The following is a 15,719-nucleotide window of genomic DNA, read 5'->3' on the forward strand; positions in this document are numbered from 1 at the left end:
TGATTCAAGATCTGAGGGATTAAATAACTTACTGAAAAGTGCTATAGCTACTTATTTAGCAAGTTTGAAATGCTTTCCTGTAGGATGCTGGAGCTCACCACTCAATCTATTGCAATGTTTGTGAAACTGTTTGTGTCACTGAAAGGCCATATCCATGATGCACTTTGAATCCACATCTGTGTATTTTGAGATACTCTCATGAAGACCCCATTTTTCAGTTTAGTTGGGTGTAGTAATTTTGTGAGCACGAGAAAGATCTTGGTATAGTAAGAAGATGCTCATAAAACATCAGTATGTGTATTTGGAGGTCTTACAGGAATGCAGAAAGCAAGGCTAGGTCCTTGAGGCTCAAGAATCCTCGGAATACTATAGAATGGAGAAGTCCTCTACTCAACTCCTTTTTTTTTTTTCCCTAAGATTTTATTTATTTATTTGACAGAGGGAGAGAGTGAGAGTGGCAGGCGGGAAAGAAGCAGACTTCCCCCAGAGCAAGAGCCCAATACGGGACTTGATCCCTAGGATTGTGACCCTGTGATCATGATCTGAGCCAAAGGCAGACACTTAGCCAACTGAGCCACCCAGGAGTCCCTACTCAACATTTCTTAAGTGCCAATGTGCCCTAAATGTTTCTGGTACTTTCCATATGGCCTTTCCCTGCACTCAGGAAAGCTATAGGCAAGCAGACTCAGACATACAGCTAACATGAGTGTTTGATAAATCTTAATAGGGAAGAGTACAGTATTCTCTGTATAGAAATACATAAAGAAAATTATCAACTATACCTTGGGTCAAAGTAGTGTACTGGTAGAGGAAAGAGCCAAGTATAAATGAAAAGAGAAAGGGATAAATGGGACTATACTAAAATTAGGAACTTTCCTTCAACATAACAACCTTAATAGGGTCTAAGTGTAAGCAATAGAGTTGGGGTATAATGTCTACCAAGCAGTAAGCTGACAAAAGACTTAACAGTGTAATATATAAAGAGCTCTAATGAGCCGGTGAGAAAAAGAAAAATGCACAAAAGACATGAACCAACACCTCACAAATGTCACCCATTGTAAAAGAGTTCAAATCACTCTGAGATAACAGTACAGACTACCAGAATGGTTAAGCCTTAAAATAACTGGAATTATCAACTGTCGGCAAAGCTAGGGAGCACTCAGTAAAAACTGTAAGCCAATAGGATTAGCTTAGAAAACTGTGTGGCAGGGACCTAGCTCATCAGAACACATGCACGTCCAGCAACTGGATTCTCATATTTAACCCAAATATATTAATGTGTAAGAAGACATGCAGAAGGGCACGACACTCTTCGTCACAGCGTGTGCTAGACACAACCCAAACGCCATCACCAGTGAGAAGAGGAGAGAAAGTTGGCTGTGTCTCTCTCGTGGAACACAGTACTTCCATTGAAATGAGTGTGCAGAGACTACACTGCATGGTCCTAACTCTTGAACGCATGCATATCATGTAAGACCTAATAATAAATGAAAGAAGTTAGTAGTCACACCATATGGCATATTCTATTTGTAACACCTTAAAACAAGTAATTTTTTTAATTAAAAAATTATTTATGATATTAGAAGGCAGGTTATCTTTAGGATGGAAGGGACAGTAGCGATTCATAGAAAACAGATAATATAGGGCTTCTGATACACAGGCAGTATTCTATTTCTTCATGTCAGTAGCATTTAGAATTAAATATAACTGTGATAATTTATCAGGCTATGAATTTATGATTTATAAAAGTCTGTTATATATAGTACTTCCATATAAAGTGTATTCTTAAAAGGCAAGTTGTAGGTTGTAACAAATAATCCTTATAAACACATGTCTGAGCATGTATTTCATAATTTTTGTAAAATAAATAGCTCAAACTACATTTCTTAAGTCTAAGCAAAGACATGATTTTAAACAGGCAAAGATTCAAAGAAATGTTTTGAAAAGAAGGGCAGTATTAGTAAAAAAGTCAAATATTAGTAAAATATGCAATTGCAATTATGTTCAAATGCACATGTTCGACACAGCATGCCATCAGGGTATATTACATAAAAATATGTAAAATATTTTATAATAAGTAAAATATAAAAATATATCTCAAACAATTTTTCAGAGACACATCAGAATAAGAAAGAGCCTGACATTGAAGCAGGCCCGGTTTGCTCATGAAAATGATACAACAAAGTATCTGTTTTGCAGGGTGGTTTTGCTTGTTTCCTTTAATGTGTGACGTAAAGTTCCAGTGATCAGGAGAAGCTGACGCTCTTTGTGGATCATGGCGGTCAGAGTATTTCACGTGGGCTCTCTGCTCTTCTGTTCTAGAGATGGTTATTATCAAAACTGGAAGACTGAAAAGAATCAGACATCATAGATGTTTTAGTATATAAGGTTCAAAGGTGTATGTGAATGTTCTACTGTGTTTCTTTTGTGATCCCATAGGAAGGAAGTCCAACTTACTTGGTTTGGCCCATGTCACCCACCTTAATACTGTTTTGTTTCGTTTAGTGTTCACAGAGAACAGAACATTTTAAAATACTTTTTCTATACTTATATGTAAATATATACTTATATATAAATCTTATACTGTTTTTCAAGCAATCCAGTATTTCTGCCACCTGAAGAAAGCAAAACTAATCAAAGAAAAAGCAGAAATGGTGGTTCGGCATCTTAAGGGAGTGTGTTAAGTGTGTATGTGTTTATATGAGAGTATGGGTGAACATATCCATTTTTCCTTTCTGTGTCAGTTAATGTATAGAAACAAACAACAATTTGGCTAAACATTTTCAAAAGCTTGCAGGAAAATAATGCATTTATAGTATAGTATGAGATAACAATGTCCACCAAATTTTCTTTCATAAACTCTAAACCCTATTCTTTCATTAAAGGAAGTATGTAATAGATTTGAAATACAAATTTGGTGTTAAAAATTTCTTAAGGATATAAAAAAAGGAAGTATTTAAGTGTAAAGAACACATAAAATTAATGGAAGGAATTTAAGAATAACACATTCAATAATTAGGTATTATATAGCTTGCTAACATTTTAAATCACTTAATTAACAGTGCTTGCATATATTTATAGGTGATGGTGAGGTTTTTACCATTTTAACATAATTATCTGCTTTCTTAATACTGTAAGATTATTATTTGATTAAAATATAGACCACATAGGGCCACCTGGGTGGCTCAGTCGTTAAGCGTCTGCCTTAGGCTCAAGTCATGATCCCAGGGTCCTGGAATCAAGCCCCGCAGTGGGCTCCCTGCTCGGCAGGAAGCCTGCTTCTCCCTCTCCCACCCCCCCTGCTTCTCTTCCCTCTCTCACTGTATCTCTCTCTGTCAAATAAATAAATAAAATCTTAAATAAATATATAGAGGCCACATAGCTAAACAATGATGAGTCTAGTATTCTATAAATAGAAGGGTGACCATTTGAAAGTCCAAATTAAGAATTATAATAATTAGGGACGCCTGGGTGGCTCAGTTGGTTAAGCAGCTGCCTTCGGCTCAGGTCATGATCCCAGCGTCCTGGGATCGAGTCCCGCATCGGGCTCCTTGCTCGGCAGGGAGCCTGCTTCTCCCTCTGACTCTGCCTGCCACTCTGTCTCCCTGTGCTCTCTCGCTCTTTCTCTCTCTGACAAATAAATAAATAAAATCTTTAAAAAAAAAAAAAAAGAATTATAATAATTAAAGAAAATATACAAGCTTGACTCTTATGTTAGAGACACATGTGGTATTTTGAGCTCAGTTTACCTTTGGAAGATTTTTCTTACTGTGCCCTCTCTAGGGTTTTCCACTGTAACAGGGCAAGCCTTTCTATTGACCACTCTTGGAGGCTGTTATGATGTTCTCATTTAATTTAAAATACTATCATGGGTTCGGTGTAATATTATGTGTCTGTTACTCATATGAAGCTATCACTCCAATGCTGAGTTGAAGAATATTTAAAACTTTTTAAAAAAATTTAGAATTTAAAGAGTGCTTTAAATTCTACCTGTATCTTCACTGAGGCTGAAAGCCTTACTAATCAAGTTACTAAATGTCAAATGTAAGCTTTTATTTTCAAAACTCATTACCCCGTTGGCTTGTATGATAAATGATACTGATTAGTTTCCATTGGTGAAATGAAAATTGTTTAAGATATAAGGATTGGCTAAAATTATTCAAAGGCAGTCTATCTGCCCAGGAAACAGATTTATGAACCAAAGAATTATGTGTGCTTTGAACTTTCGGGGTGAGATAGAATGGATCTCACAGTCCTGTAGACCATGACTTTTCTTTGTTTGACGCTGGTTAAAATGGTGAAAGCATTCTACCACTGAAATCTCTGAGTTTCCCTTGAATGTATTTTTTATGCAAGGTTATAGTTTGAACACCTAAAAGAAAAAAGAGTTGGGGCTTCCTTAAATCTACAGATCAGATTGCTTAATCTTCTTTTGTGATTGCTTGTGAATACATTTTTACTTATTATCTATGTAAATAGATACAGGTATATCTACACACAGACATACAGCAGAATTGGGATTGAAACACGTAGAAGGAATAAGTAGTCCTCACAGACCCCAACCCTCTAATTACCTCTAATTCTTTCTCAAAAGAATTCAAGAGTTGAACCTGAAAACATGGTCTTAGTTCTATTGAAAAGACAAGGCGCCTCTCCACAAAATGATCATGAAGCATGTATCTCTAGCAGAATAATCTTGGGTTTTATAATCATAAAATCAGAGAACATTTCTACTGTAGACAGTCTTTTTGTTCCTGTTTGATAGATTCTATGATTATCCTCATGACATGAATCTCGTTACGTGGACTTAAATCATTTTAGGGGTGAATCGCCATTACTAAATATGTCAGGAAATTTAATGGCTAATTCAAGGAGCATGGGAATGCAAGCCTGCTATTCTGTTCACTTGTAACATGCACCCATTAGCATGAGCAGAATTCAGGAGACATGACTTCTCAAAGGCAAATAAGACTGAGAGAAGGCAAACCTGCTTTAAGGGTAAGGTGTTTAGGTGCCTTTTTAATGTGACTCCTGGAATTCAACTTGATGAATCAAATACGTTGCATACTGTTCGCACTAACCTGTGGATTGTGTTTGCGCAGATTGGCCAACAGAGTTTCCAGTGAAGAGTGATTCCAGTAATTAAACCAGCATAGAGGATCCTCTTAATCCTCTCCTTGAGGACACCCAAGCATATTCAAGCCATGGGTGAATTTCTAATTTCTTGAGCATAATTCTTCTGAATCCAACAGTAAAATTATAAGCTAAGAGAAATAAAGGGACAGGAGAAATAAGGAGCAGTAGTTACTATCTACTTGAAGAGAATGTTTCTTCAAAGGAAACGTATCTCATAGGTGCTCGCCTTTTCACAAAACCCATGAAGGTTGTTCTCACAGTAGCTACCACTGGACTGTTTCCTCAGAGTCCACCTGAGAGTACTGATCTCTTACCAGGTTGTGTAATTCAGTAGAATACAAAGTGACAAGAACATATTAAATGAGTATATATTGTTTGCCAAACCTTGTAAATGATTACATGCTTGTGTTTTTTTTTTCTTTTTTTAAAAGATTTTATTTGTTTATTTATTTGAGAGAGAAATAGAGAAGGCAGGGAAGGCGGAAAAGGCAGAGGGAGAAGCAGACTCCTCGCTGAGCAGGGAGCCAAATGCCGGGCTCGATCCCAGGACCCTGAGATCATGACTTAAGCCAAAGGCAGATGTTTCACTGACTGAGCCACCCAGGAGTCCCTACATTTTTTTCTCCATAAAATTCTTGCTTTTTCCATAAAGTTCTTGCTTATTCTAAGGAATTGTGTCCCTCTGGGATTTTCTTGCTTATTTGTATGCCCTTCCAGTGCCTGGCTGCATCTAATATAGAGATTTTTGGTGCAAGAAAAGTTAAAAAAATGATGCATGTTCTTATGTTGTTTCTTCTAATGAATGCATATGTAATTTTCCTATTCTGGTTTAAATGTTACTCATCTTTATGAGAAATTATATTAAATAGTTTAACAGTGTCATTCTAAACAAAACACAGTATCCTTTAATGTTACGTGTTGCTCTTGTTAAAAATTCTCAAGATTCAGAGACCCCCAGGTACATGGGAGATAATCTCAGAAATTATATCTGAGAATTTGTTCTTTTCACCTTTAAAGCCAAATTTTCTGAAAAACTCATTAATGGTAGCATAAGAAAAATAGTTTTTCTGGGGCACCTGGATGATCCTCCAACACTTGATTTCGGCTCCGGTCGTGATCTCAAGTTTGGGAGACTGAGTCCTGCATGGAGCTCCTTGATCACTGGGGAGTCTTCTGGAGATCGTCTCTCTCCCTCTCTCCTTGTCCCTTCCCTTGCTCATGTTATCTTGCATGCTCGCTCTCTCTCTTTCTCTAAAATGAATAAATAAATCTTTAACCAAAAAGGAAGGTAGTTTTTCTTAAGGTAAGTTGCTAGTCTTTATAGCGTGAGGCAAGTCAGTCCTAATGAGTTGTTCAGGATAGCTATGGTTCTCCTAAATTTCCAGAGACTTATTGAAGACTTCACCCAGAGGGTTGATTTTATTCTCACTAGTACAATTTATGTATTTATAATATTAAAAGGAAGTTCAGGGTGTGGTAACTACATAGTGAAATGGGACTATATGGCTTTTAAATAAATACTTTTCATTGCACCTGCCTTCACTTCTAGATCCAGTCTCCTGAGTCGTGGACATTTTGGTATTTGCATTTTTAAATCTTCTGATTCTAAGCAGCACACTTGCTTCCTTTTATTTCTCCAGTTCTCACCATGTATTTATTAATAACCGACTATGAAAGATGAGCAATGCTATTAGCACCTCTCCCTCCCTCTGGGTTTTGTTTACCATGTTATGTTTAGTTTTATCTATTGTTCGCATAATTTTAAATTATATGACTAAAACCCCATTGCTCATCCTAACAACTTTAGATTGTACAGGAGAGGATTTTAAACTATATAACTCGTTACCAAAACTAAAACCACGTAGGTGTGGGCATTTACCAGCTGCACAGAAACAGCGGAATAAAGGTGATCAGCTGGGACCCTCTCCCAGAAGAGCTCAGATTCAATTTTTTTTTAATTCTGGGTAAGTTATTTCCAACAACAGGAACTGAGGGTCCCTTAGTATATTTCCCTGAGCATGGGAAGGAGGAAGGGATTGCAAAAAAATCTTGAGATTGGAAATGCCTTCGCAAGGTCTGAATTGACCTGTACTTTGGGAAAAGCTACGACAGATTCGCTAGTTGAACCAGACTGAAGTAGCTTAGCTCTACAGAGACTTTAGCTCTCGGATTCCTTTGAAAAGATGTCTGGGGTGAGCTATCGGCCCTTAACTCCTGCATTCAAACATATGTACTTTGAAGAGCTTTGGATTTTTATCAGTTCCAAGAGAAATCCAGGATTACAGAGGAAGAAAATGGAAATTGGGAAGGGGTGTGTGTATGTCTGGGTGAGTGAGAGAGAGAGAGGGGTGGGTAGGAGGGAGGAGAGAGAGCATAAAACAGAAAAAGAGGGACAGAAACAGGGAGCAAGGGGAAGAGTCTAAGAAGAGTACTCTGTTGTAACATGTTGTATTCTGTGAAAACAGCAGCAACAACAACAAAACAGTTATCTGGATTTAATGGCATAATTTTGATACTGATTTTACATGGTGCTGAATCCATGTTTCAGCAAGTGAATAGAATATTAGAAAGTTATCCCTACCAGGAGCTCTCTGTTTTAGGAAAATACTAATAATGTTTAGACTACTGAGTGCCCATGAGAGATTTTGAACTGGGCAGAGTCCCTCAGATGTATGTGAGCTCCATGTTATTGGTCAGTGATTATCTTTAATTATTGCAACTTCAATAATTTAATATATTTTAATACTATAGCTATGCTTAACATCACTTAACATAATTAAGTATCAGACAGTACAGTTTAATATCATTGCCTTTTTAGCATGGCACCACTGTGCATTTCTGCTGAGATTAGAAATTACTGATTTTATTTGAAAATACATGATATGTATCAAGGTTCTATCATTTGAGAAGAATTAAAGTAACATTGCAGTGATTTCTTAGAATGTGAAGTTATATATTTAAATAGACATTATTTCCCTTTAGAATTACTATTATAGGGGCACCTGGGTGGCTCAGTCGTTAAGCGTCTGCCTTCAGCTCAGGTCATGATCCCAGGATCCTGAGGATCGGGCCTGCATCAGGTTCCCTGCCCCGGGGTAGGCCTGCTTCTTCCTTTCCCACTCCCATAGCTTATGTTCCCTCTCTCACTGTGTCTCTCTCTCTCAAATAAATAACATCTTTTAAAAAATAGAATTACTATTATATTTGGCCTGAGCATTGTAGAGACTTAAAGCAGTATTTCTCAAGGTGTGTTCTAAGGGAGTGTAAGAGTTTAAGATGTAAATGGGTGATTCTAGAAAATGTACAAATAAACCCCCTTCTTGGACAGTCATTATGGAAATTAGCACATAAGTCTCTGAAAAGACCTGCAGTAGAGTAGATTAGCTTTTTGAAAAGTTATTTAATACTGTGCATCACAAACTTATCTGTGTGGAGTGCATATTTGTTTCTTCAGCATTCCTGTTATAAATTATAACTTATAATTTAGTACAGGGGCTAACAAATCACATCCTATTCACCATTTGTTTTTGTAAATAAAGTTTTATTGCAATATAGTCATGCCCATTTCTTGTTTTTGTGTTAACAGTGGCAGAGTTGAAAAGCTGACTCAGATACTTTATGTCCTGCAAAACCTAAACATATTTATTTTCTGGTTCTTAACAGAAAAATGTTTGCCTATGATGATAGCAGAACAGTACACCTCTGAACATCATATTGGGAAACATGGACTTAGAGAAATATATTGCTATTTTAAATAGCATCTTCTTATGGATAACTACAAGTTAAATGTATATACATGCATGATATAGAATTAATTTTAACTATATAAAATTTGCAATGATGGGGCTTTGATTGTTATTCAATTAAAGCATCACTTTTTAAAGATTTTATCTTAATATAATTAAGTTATGTGAAATTTTGAAACACGATCTTGGAAGAAAAACAATGTAAATATTCTTACGAATCTTGTCTAAAGACAGATAAAAATAATACTTGATAGCCTCACATTTTTTCTGATTTAATTATATCTAGGGAAGATTCAAACTTTATTGATATCTTTCTTCCTTGTTTTCTTTTTAGGAGAAATTCCCGATAGAACGTTCTAAGTGCATAATTACTCGGTCTTTTCATTTTGACCTTGAGGACACATTGCTCCTTCAGATTCAAAATTAGTCTAATATGTTAATTGACAGATCTTGAAACCTGAGTTTAATACTAGCTCAGCTATTACCTAGCTGACCAAACTGTAATACCCAATCCCTGAGTGTCAGTTTTTCATGAGGCATTAATAATAAAGCTGAACTAAACTGTCCGAATTTTTTTCCAGGAAGAACTGAACCCCATCATCGTTACCCCGCCCATCCAAGCTGTTGACCAGGACCGGAATATCCAGCCGCCATCAGATAGGCCAGGCATCCTCTACTCCATCCTTGTTGGTTTGTATTTACTCACATTTTACACTCTCAGTTATCACTCTCGAACCATGGAGAAAAAGCAGTCTCAAATCAAAGGAAACACCTTTAATAACAGAGTTGATCTCCTTGGAAATTACTATTTTTATGTAAAAATGAATTTAAAAATAACAGCTTTTCTCTTAGAATTAGTTTTAGTGAAATGTGTAGAAGAAAAAATGGAATTTTTTTTTAATTGAAGAAGTGAAGCCACTTTAAAAAATGAATAATAATCTACTTATTGGTAGTTTTCTCTGTTACCTCATAAAGAATTCTCTAAGAAAAATTTGAAAAAAAATTAATTGAAAATACACACTGTTTGCTCTACTAGTATTTTACCATTGGATAAATATAATTACGTAATTCTGAAAATACATGACTGAATTAAATAAGGATTTTTGGAACCATATGGGAGAAGGACCATGATTACCCAAGGGTACACAATATATTATACCCTTGGCTAATTTTTCCTTGAAAAATTTCACAGGAGCTATTCTAGTTCATCATTGTGCATATACTGGTAATTGTACCAAAGCAAAAATGATGAGAATTTGATTATGATACTCTTCTCAAATTACTTTTGCTAAAATATGGGTGTTGCTGCTTTGCATGGTTTATAGTCTCTAGAGAGATGCGTGTGAGACAGATCATAAATCTCTTCATGAAGAAGAGGTTGCTTTTGAAGTATGCTTCAGAATGACTATTCAGTGGAATTCAACATTGCCCTCAACCCCTTTCTAACCCTGACCCTTCAACCTGTGTGTGTGCACACATGCATAGTAATACAACAGCCTACATACATTGGACGGATTTCCAAATGTGACATTATATCCCACTTAGAAATGTTGTCTGTAAGAAGGTTGTCTCTGGAACTACACACTTGTCATAAACCAGTTACAGATATTAGACTATGACATTTTTAAAAAGACCTTATGAACATAAGCATCCATCTTTTAAGTCTGTAAGGGCCTTAGCATAGATAAAAAGAAATAGCCATTGTTCCTCTCATCAACAGAAGGGTTGACACCATGTCGGTCACTGTGCTAAGTACTATAGATGCAAAGATGAGAGATAAATGTTCTAGGTTAGGGAGGGGTGGAGTCTATGGCTAGAAACATGTCCAAAGATAAATTCAAACACCTAGTTCTAAGCACTAGAAATAAGCTATGAACCACGTATTACATGGGATCATGGAAAGAAAGTGCAAAGTATTTCTGAGAAAATTGCTTAGAGTTATTTCAGCAGAAAGATCAGGGTTTTCAGGAAGAAATTACCTAGAAGGCTGATATAGCTTGTACTAAACCCAAAGGATGAAATTTAAAGACACTCTTAGAGAAGCAGACTACCCAGAGTGGGCTGAAGTCCATTGGTATTCATGAGTTTCTTTCACTTTCAGAAATTGCATTTATTCTTTCTTTCAATAAATAAGCATCTACTCTGTGGAGGAAGACAGTTTCCTCACTTCACGCAGCTGGTGTTCCGGGAGCAGAAACAGGCAACAAACAACAAATACACATGTATTTATTATACAAGATAGAGATGGTCTGTGCTGTGGGAAAAATAGAGCTGGATAAGTAGCAGTAGAAGTACAGAAGGGGTGTTGCAGTATAAATTGTAGCATTAAATAGGATGAACAGGGCATACCTCATTGAAAAAGTGAGGTCTGACGGGCAGCCAGGTGGCTCAGTCAGTTTGGTGGCTGCTTTCAGCTTGGATCATGATCCCAGGGTCCAGGGATAGAGGCCCTCATTGCCTCCCTGCCCAGCAGGGAGCCTGCTTCTCCATCTTACTTTACTGTTGCCCCTGCTTGTGCTTTCTCTCTCTCTCTGTCAGATAAATAAATAGAATCTTTTAAAAAAACAGTGAGTTTTGAGTAAAGTCTCATGGACATTAGAGGAGTTAGCCATGTTGATATCTGGGAGATAGTTTCTGGGCAGAGATAAAAGCTGGAGCTTGCCTGTTGGTTTTCAGAAGTATCAAGGAGGTCAGTAGCATTGGAGAGGGAAGTAGAAAGGAGATGTGAGGGTGACTGGATGGCACAGTTGATTAAGCATCCAACTCTTGGTTTCAGTTCAGGTCATGATCTCAGGCTCTTTTTTTTTTTTTAAGGTTTTTTTTTATTTGATAGAGAGAGATCACAAGTAGGCAGAGAGGCAGGCAGAGAGAGAGGAGGAAGCAGGCTCCCTGGTGAGCAGAGAGCCTGATGTGGGGCTCAATCCCAGGACTCTGGGATCATGACCTGAGCCGACGGCAGAGGCTTTAACCCATGGAGCCACCCAGGCGCCCTGATCTCAGGCTCTTGAGACTGAGCCTCAAGTCAGGCTCCAAGCTCAGCACAGAGTTCTTTCCCTCTCCTTCTGCCCTGCCCCTACACTCTCTTCTTCTCTCCCTCTCTGAAAAAATAAATAAATCTTAAAAAGAAAGAAAGAAAGAAAGAAAGAAAGAAAGAAAGAAAGAAAGAAAGAGAAAAGTAAGAGGGGGCCAGAAAATACAGAATCTTCTATACTATCAATCTACTTTGTCATTTACTTTAAGTGAAATGAGAAGTAAATATATTAATGAGAGCAGAATAATGAATTGCTTTTCTATACCATCAGCCACCAACTGTAGTATGATGAATAGTCCTAAATAATAGACATACCACTAGCACTAACTTTGCTTTCACAGCCAAGTTTCAAAAAAATGATATGATTTCATATATTTATATTTCTAGATGTTGTATGGGTAGTTTCAACTATGTTCAGATCCTGACTTTAAAACTTACTACTCATAATTATTTGATTATGCTGGGTGAGTTACTAATTTCTCTGCCTCGGTTTACTCCTCTTTAAAATGGAGTTGATAAAAACAGACCTTCTATAAAAGGGTTTTGAGGATTTGATTTCATACAGGTAAATAGTTAATAGTGCCTAGAAAAAAGTTAGTTCTCAGTAAATGTTAGGAAGAAAAATCATGTTTCCTAAGTTAAATAAGACTGGTAAGAATAGAAGCACACACACACAAAAATCAAACATGCAAAATGAGATTTCCATGGCTCTGATTTTACTTACTTTTCCAGAAGTCTTAATTTTCCTTAAGTCCACCCAAATAATTCTGAAAGTACGTGTTCCTCAGAGCTAGTTTTCGCAATCTCCATGTGGAGAGTTCTCCTTTCTCACACATTCTTGATGGTCTGCTTACTGAATGTGAGGGTGTGGATCCTGAGGTGTGTGAAAAGGTCATCTAAGGATTGTTGCCAACACTTTCACTGGCCCTACTGTAACTATCATCAGTTCTGGAATTATTTCTTCTACTATTGATTTCCCAGCAACATGACCCTATGTCACTTCAATCCATTGTTTCCTATGATGTGTCCACTGGCTTTCCTCAAGAAAAATGATACCATTGTATCGGGGGGCAGGGGGATGGTGGGATTAGCAGGGATAAATGAGTGAAAGATATTCAAACTATAAGCAAAGTAAAAAATTCATAATTGTAAGAAAAGCCTCAAAATTGACTACTGCCTTAAAATGGAAATTGTTTCATCCCAAAATGGGGAAGGGCAGTTGTTGAGAATTAGTAAAACTCTGATAGTCAGTCCAACCAATGCTCCTTTCATGTTTTACTATTAGGAAGATGAAATTTAGGTTTAAATTGGAGCATGTACTAAAGGCAAAAAAGTGACAGTAAAATCTCAACTGATAAGTACAAAATAGAATCTTCTGGTAAACTAAAATTTTCAATGAAACTGACATAAATTTAGATGAACTGAATTATTTTTGTTTGGGTACTTATGATTTCACAAACACTGAGTTGGATATTTAATGAAGCCCTTTAAGTTTGTTATAGTCAAGATAATAAAATCATAGTACATGTAAGATTAGATTAAAGTTTTAATAATTTAAGGACCCATCCCAGTTGAAGTCATTGAAAATAGACAAGTTAAGGCTCCTGAAAATTCGCCCTTCCATAAAAGCAATGAAAAATTGGTTTTAAAAAAAAGAGAAAATCATAATTTTGGGTCATTAATTCCTGAATTAACCAAGGCTTAAAAACAACCCAGGAGGGGCGCCTGGGTGGCTCAGTGGGTTAAAGCCTCTGCCTTCAGCTCAGGTCATGATCCCAGGGTCCTGGGATCGAGCCCCGCATGGGCTCTCTGCTCAGCAGGGAGCCTGCTTCCCTCTCTCTCTGCCTGCCTCTCTGCCTATTTGTGATCTCTGTCTGTCAAATGAATAAATAAAATCTTTAAAAAAAAAAAAAACCCAGGAAACATTTATTCAAGAAAAACAAATGACTCTTTGTAATAACTTTTTTTTTTTAACTCAGTGGAATTTTTCACTTGCTTGATTCCCACTGCCTGCTCTTTAGTTCAGCAGTAGCACTAAAAAATAACAACCCTCCCCCCCTCCAAAGCAGCTTGGCAGTCATTGGAAGAAGCAGAACAAAACTTGAGGCCTTTGAACACCTCATTTCCAAGAATCATCATGTGACCTGCCTGGTGGTTCCCTGGAAGAACCCACATAAAAACCTGACTCAGATTTCACCCAGCACAAAAAGCCTTATTTGGGAGCTGGAGGGGGAAGATGGGAGAGGAGTTTGTCAAAAACAGTTACAGGCAAGTGTTTTTACTTTGTTGCTGCCTGAAGTGATCGATAACAATTGGGACAAGCAAAAAGCTAAATAAACAGTAAACTTGAAAAAGAAAGCAGAAATGATATCCCTAGGGTCTGTAAAAAGTTTTGACATATTTCTAGGAATCTTAGGGCAACAAGAAGAACAGTGTAGTGCAAATTCTTAGAAAACATCTGAGAATGCCTTAGGTTTTCAGCTCTGGGTTACCTTGAGTTTCTGGAAAAGCAGAAAGCAAATGCTAAGGTCGAGTTCTAAACAGCAAGACTGAAGACTAAAGATGTGATCCAAAATACACAAAGTCCTCCTCAAAAAAGACTAGGAGAATTACTGCTTCCAAATATGTTAAAATATCTCTTTTAATCATTAACTAACTACTGAACTAGTACAGATTTCAGTGGAACCACATGACAAAGAATACAGATTTTGGAGTATTAGTTTGGAAATAATTAGTTGAGAAAATGAATGAGCACGACTAAAACAAACAATATCCTTCACAGTTCCTGGGGAAGGAAGGAATCTTATTTTCAGTATTGTCACAGGGAAGAATGGTTGATACACAAGGCAAATAAAATAACAAAAGTGTTTCTGAGGAAGCCCAGACATTGGGCTTACAAAGATTTTCAACTGGGTGGGGGTGGGGGAGGAGACACAACAAAGACCTTTGATCGGGTATTTAAAATATGTCCAAAGAACTAAAGAAAATCATATGCAAAGAATGACATTAAAATATGGGAATGATATCTCCTCAAATAGATAATATTAACACAGAGACATAAATTATAAAAAAGAACCTAATTAGAAATATTTTAATTGAAAAACACAACAACTGTAAATTAAAAATTTACTAGCAGGGCTTAATAGAAGATTCAAGTATGGAGAAGAAACAATCAGCAAATTTGAAGAGAGATCAATTGAGATTATCAAATCTGAGAACAGGAAGAAAAAAAGAATGAAGAAAGTGAAGAAGAGAGCCTCAGACACTTGTGGTATACCATTTTGTATACCAACATATGCATAACAGGAGTCCCAGGAGAGAAGAGAAAGGGGCTGAAAGAATATATGAATAAATAATGGTTAAAAACATCTCAAATTTCAGGAAAACAATCTGTACATCCAAGAAACTCAGTGAATTTTCAAAAAGTATAGACTCGAAGAAATTCAGACACATCTCAATCAAATTACCAAATTACACAGACAAAGAATTTGAAAGTAACAGGTGACTTTTCATGGATATTAGTTCTCCATAAAATTATGATTTATCATCTGAAACCATGGATGCCAGGAAACAGTGGGATGACATGTTCAAAGTACTAAAAGAAAAAATTGCTCATCAATAATTCTAAATATGACAAATATTTCCTTCAAAAAATGAATGAGAAATTAAGACATTCCCAGAAAAAGAAAATGAGAGAGTTTGTCAGTAGCAGACCTTCTCTATACGAAATATCGAAGAGAAATCTAAGGCTGAAATTAAAGCACAATAGATAGTAACTCAAATCTACATGAATAAATATAGAATAG

General features: G+C 36.6%; 1 protein-coding gene across 5 annotated transcripts in view; it reads left to right on the forward strand.

Annotated features, from left to right (window-relative positions):
* PCDH15 (protocadherin related 15) overlaps window positions 1-15,719 on the forward strand; it is a gene marked incomplete at both ends in the record, with an annotated part of 820,110 nt that overhangs the window by 395,135 nt on the left and 409,256 nt on the right. For all 5 annotated transcript variants that reach the window (XM_080823084.1, XM_080823082.1, XM_080823083.1 and 2 more), the window contains one exon: window positions 9,464-9,572. In XM_080823084.1, coding sequence (XP_080679210.1) covers window positions 9,464-9,572 — 109 coding nt within the window. The remainder of the gene's footprint in view (window positions 1-9,463; window positions 9,573-15,719) is intronic.

Source organism: Martes martes (genome assembly GCF_963455335.1).
Source record: "Martes martes genome assembly, chromosome: 14".
Lineage (NCBI taxonomy): Eukaryota > Metazoa > Chordata > Mammalia > Carnivora > Mustelidae > Martes > Martes martes.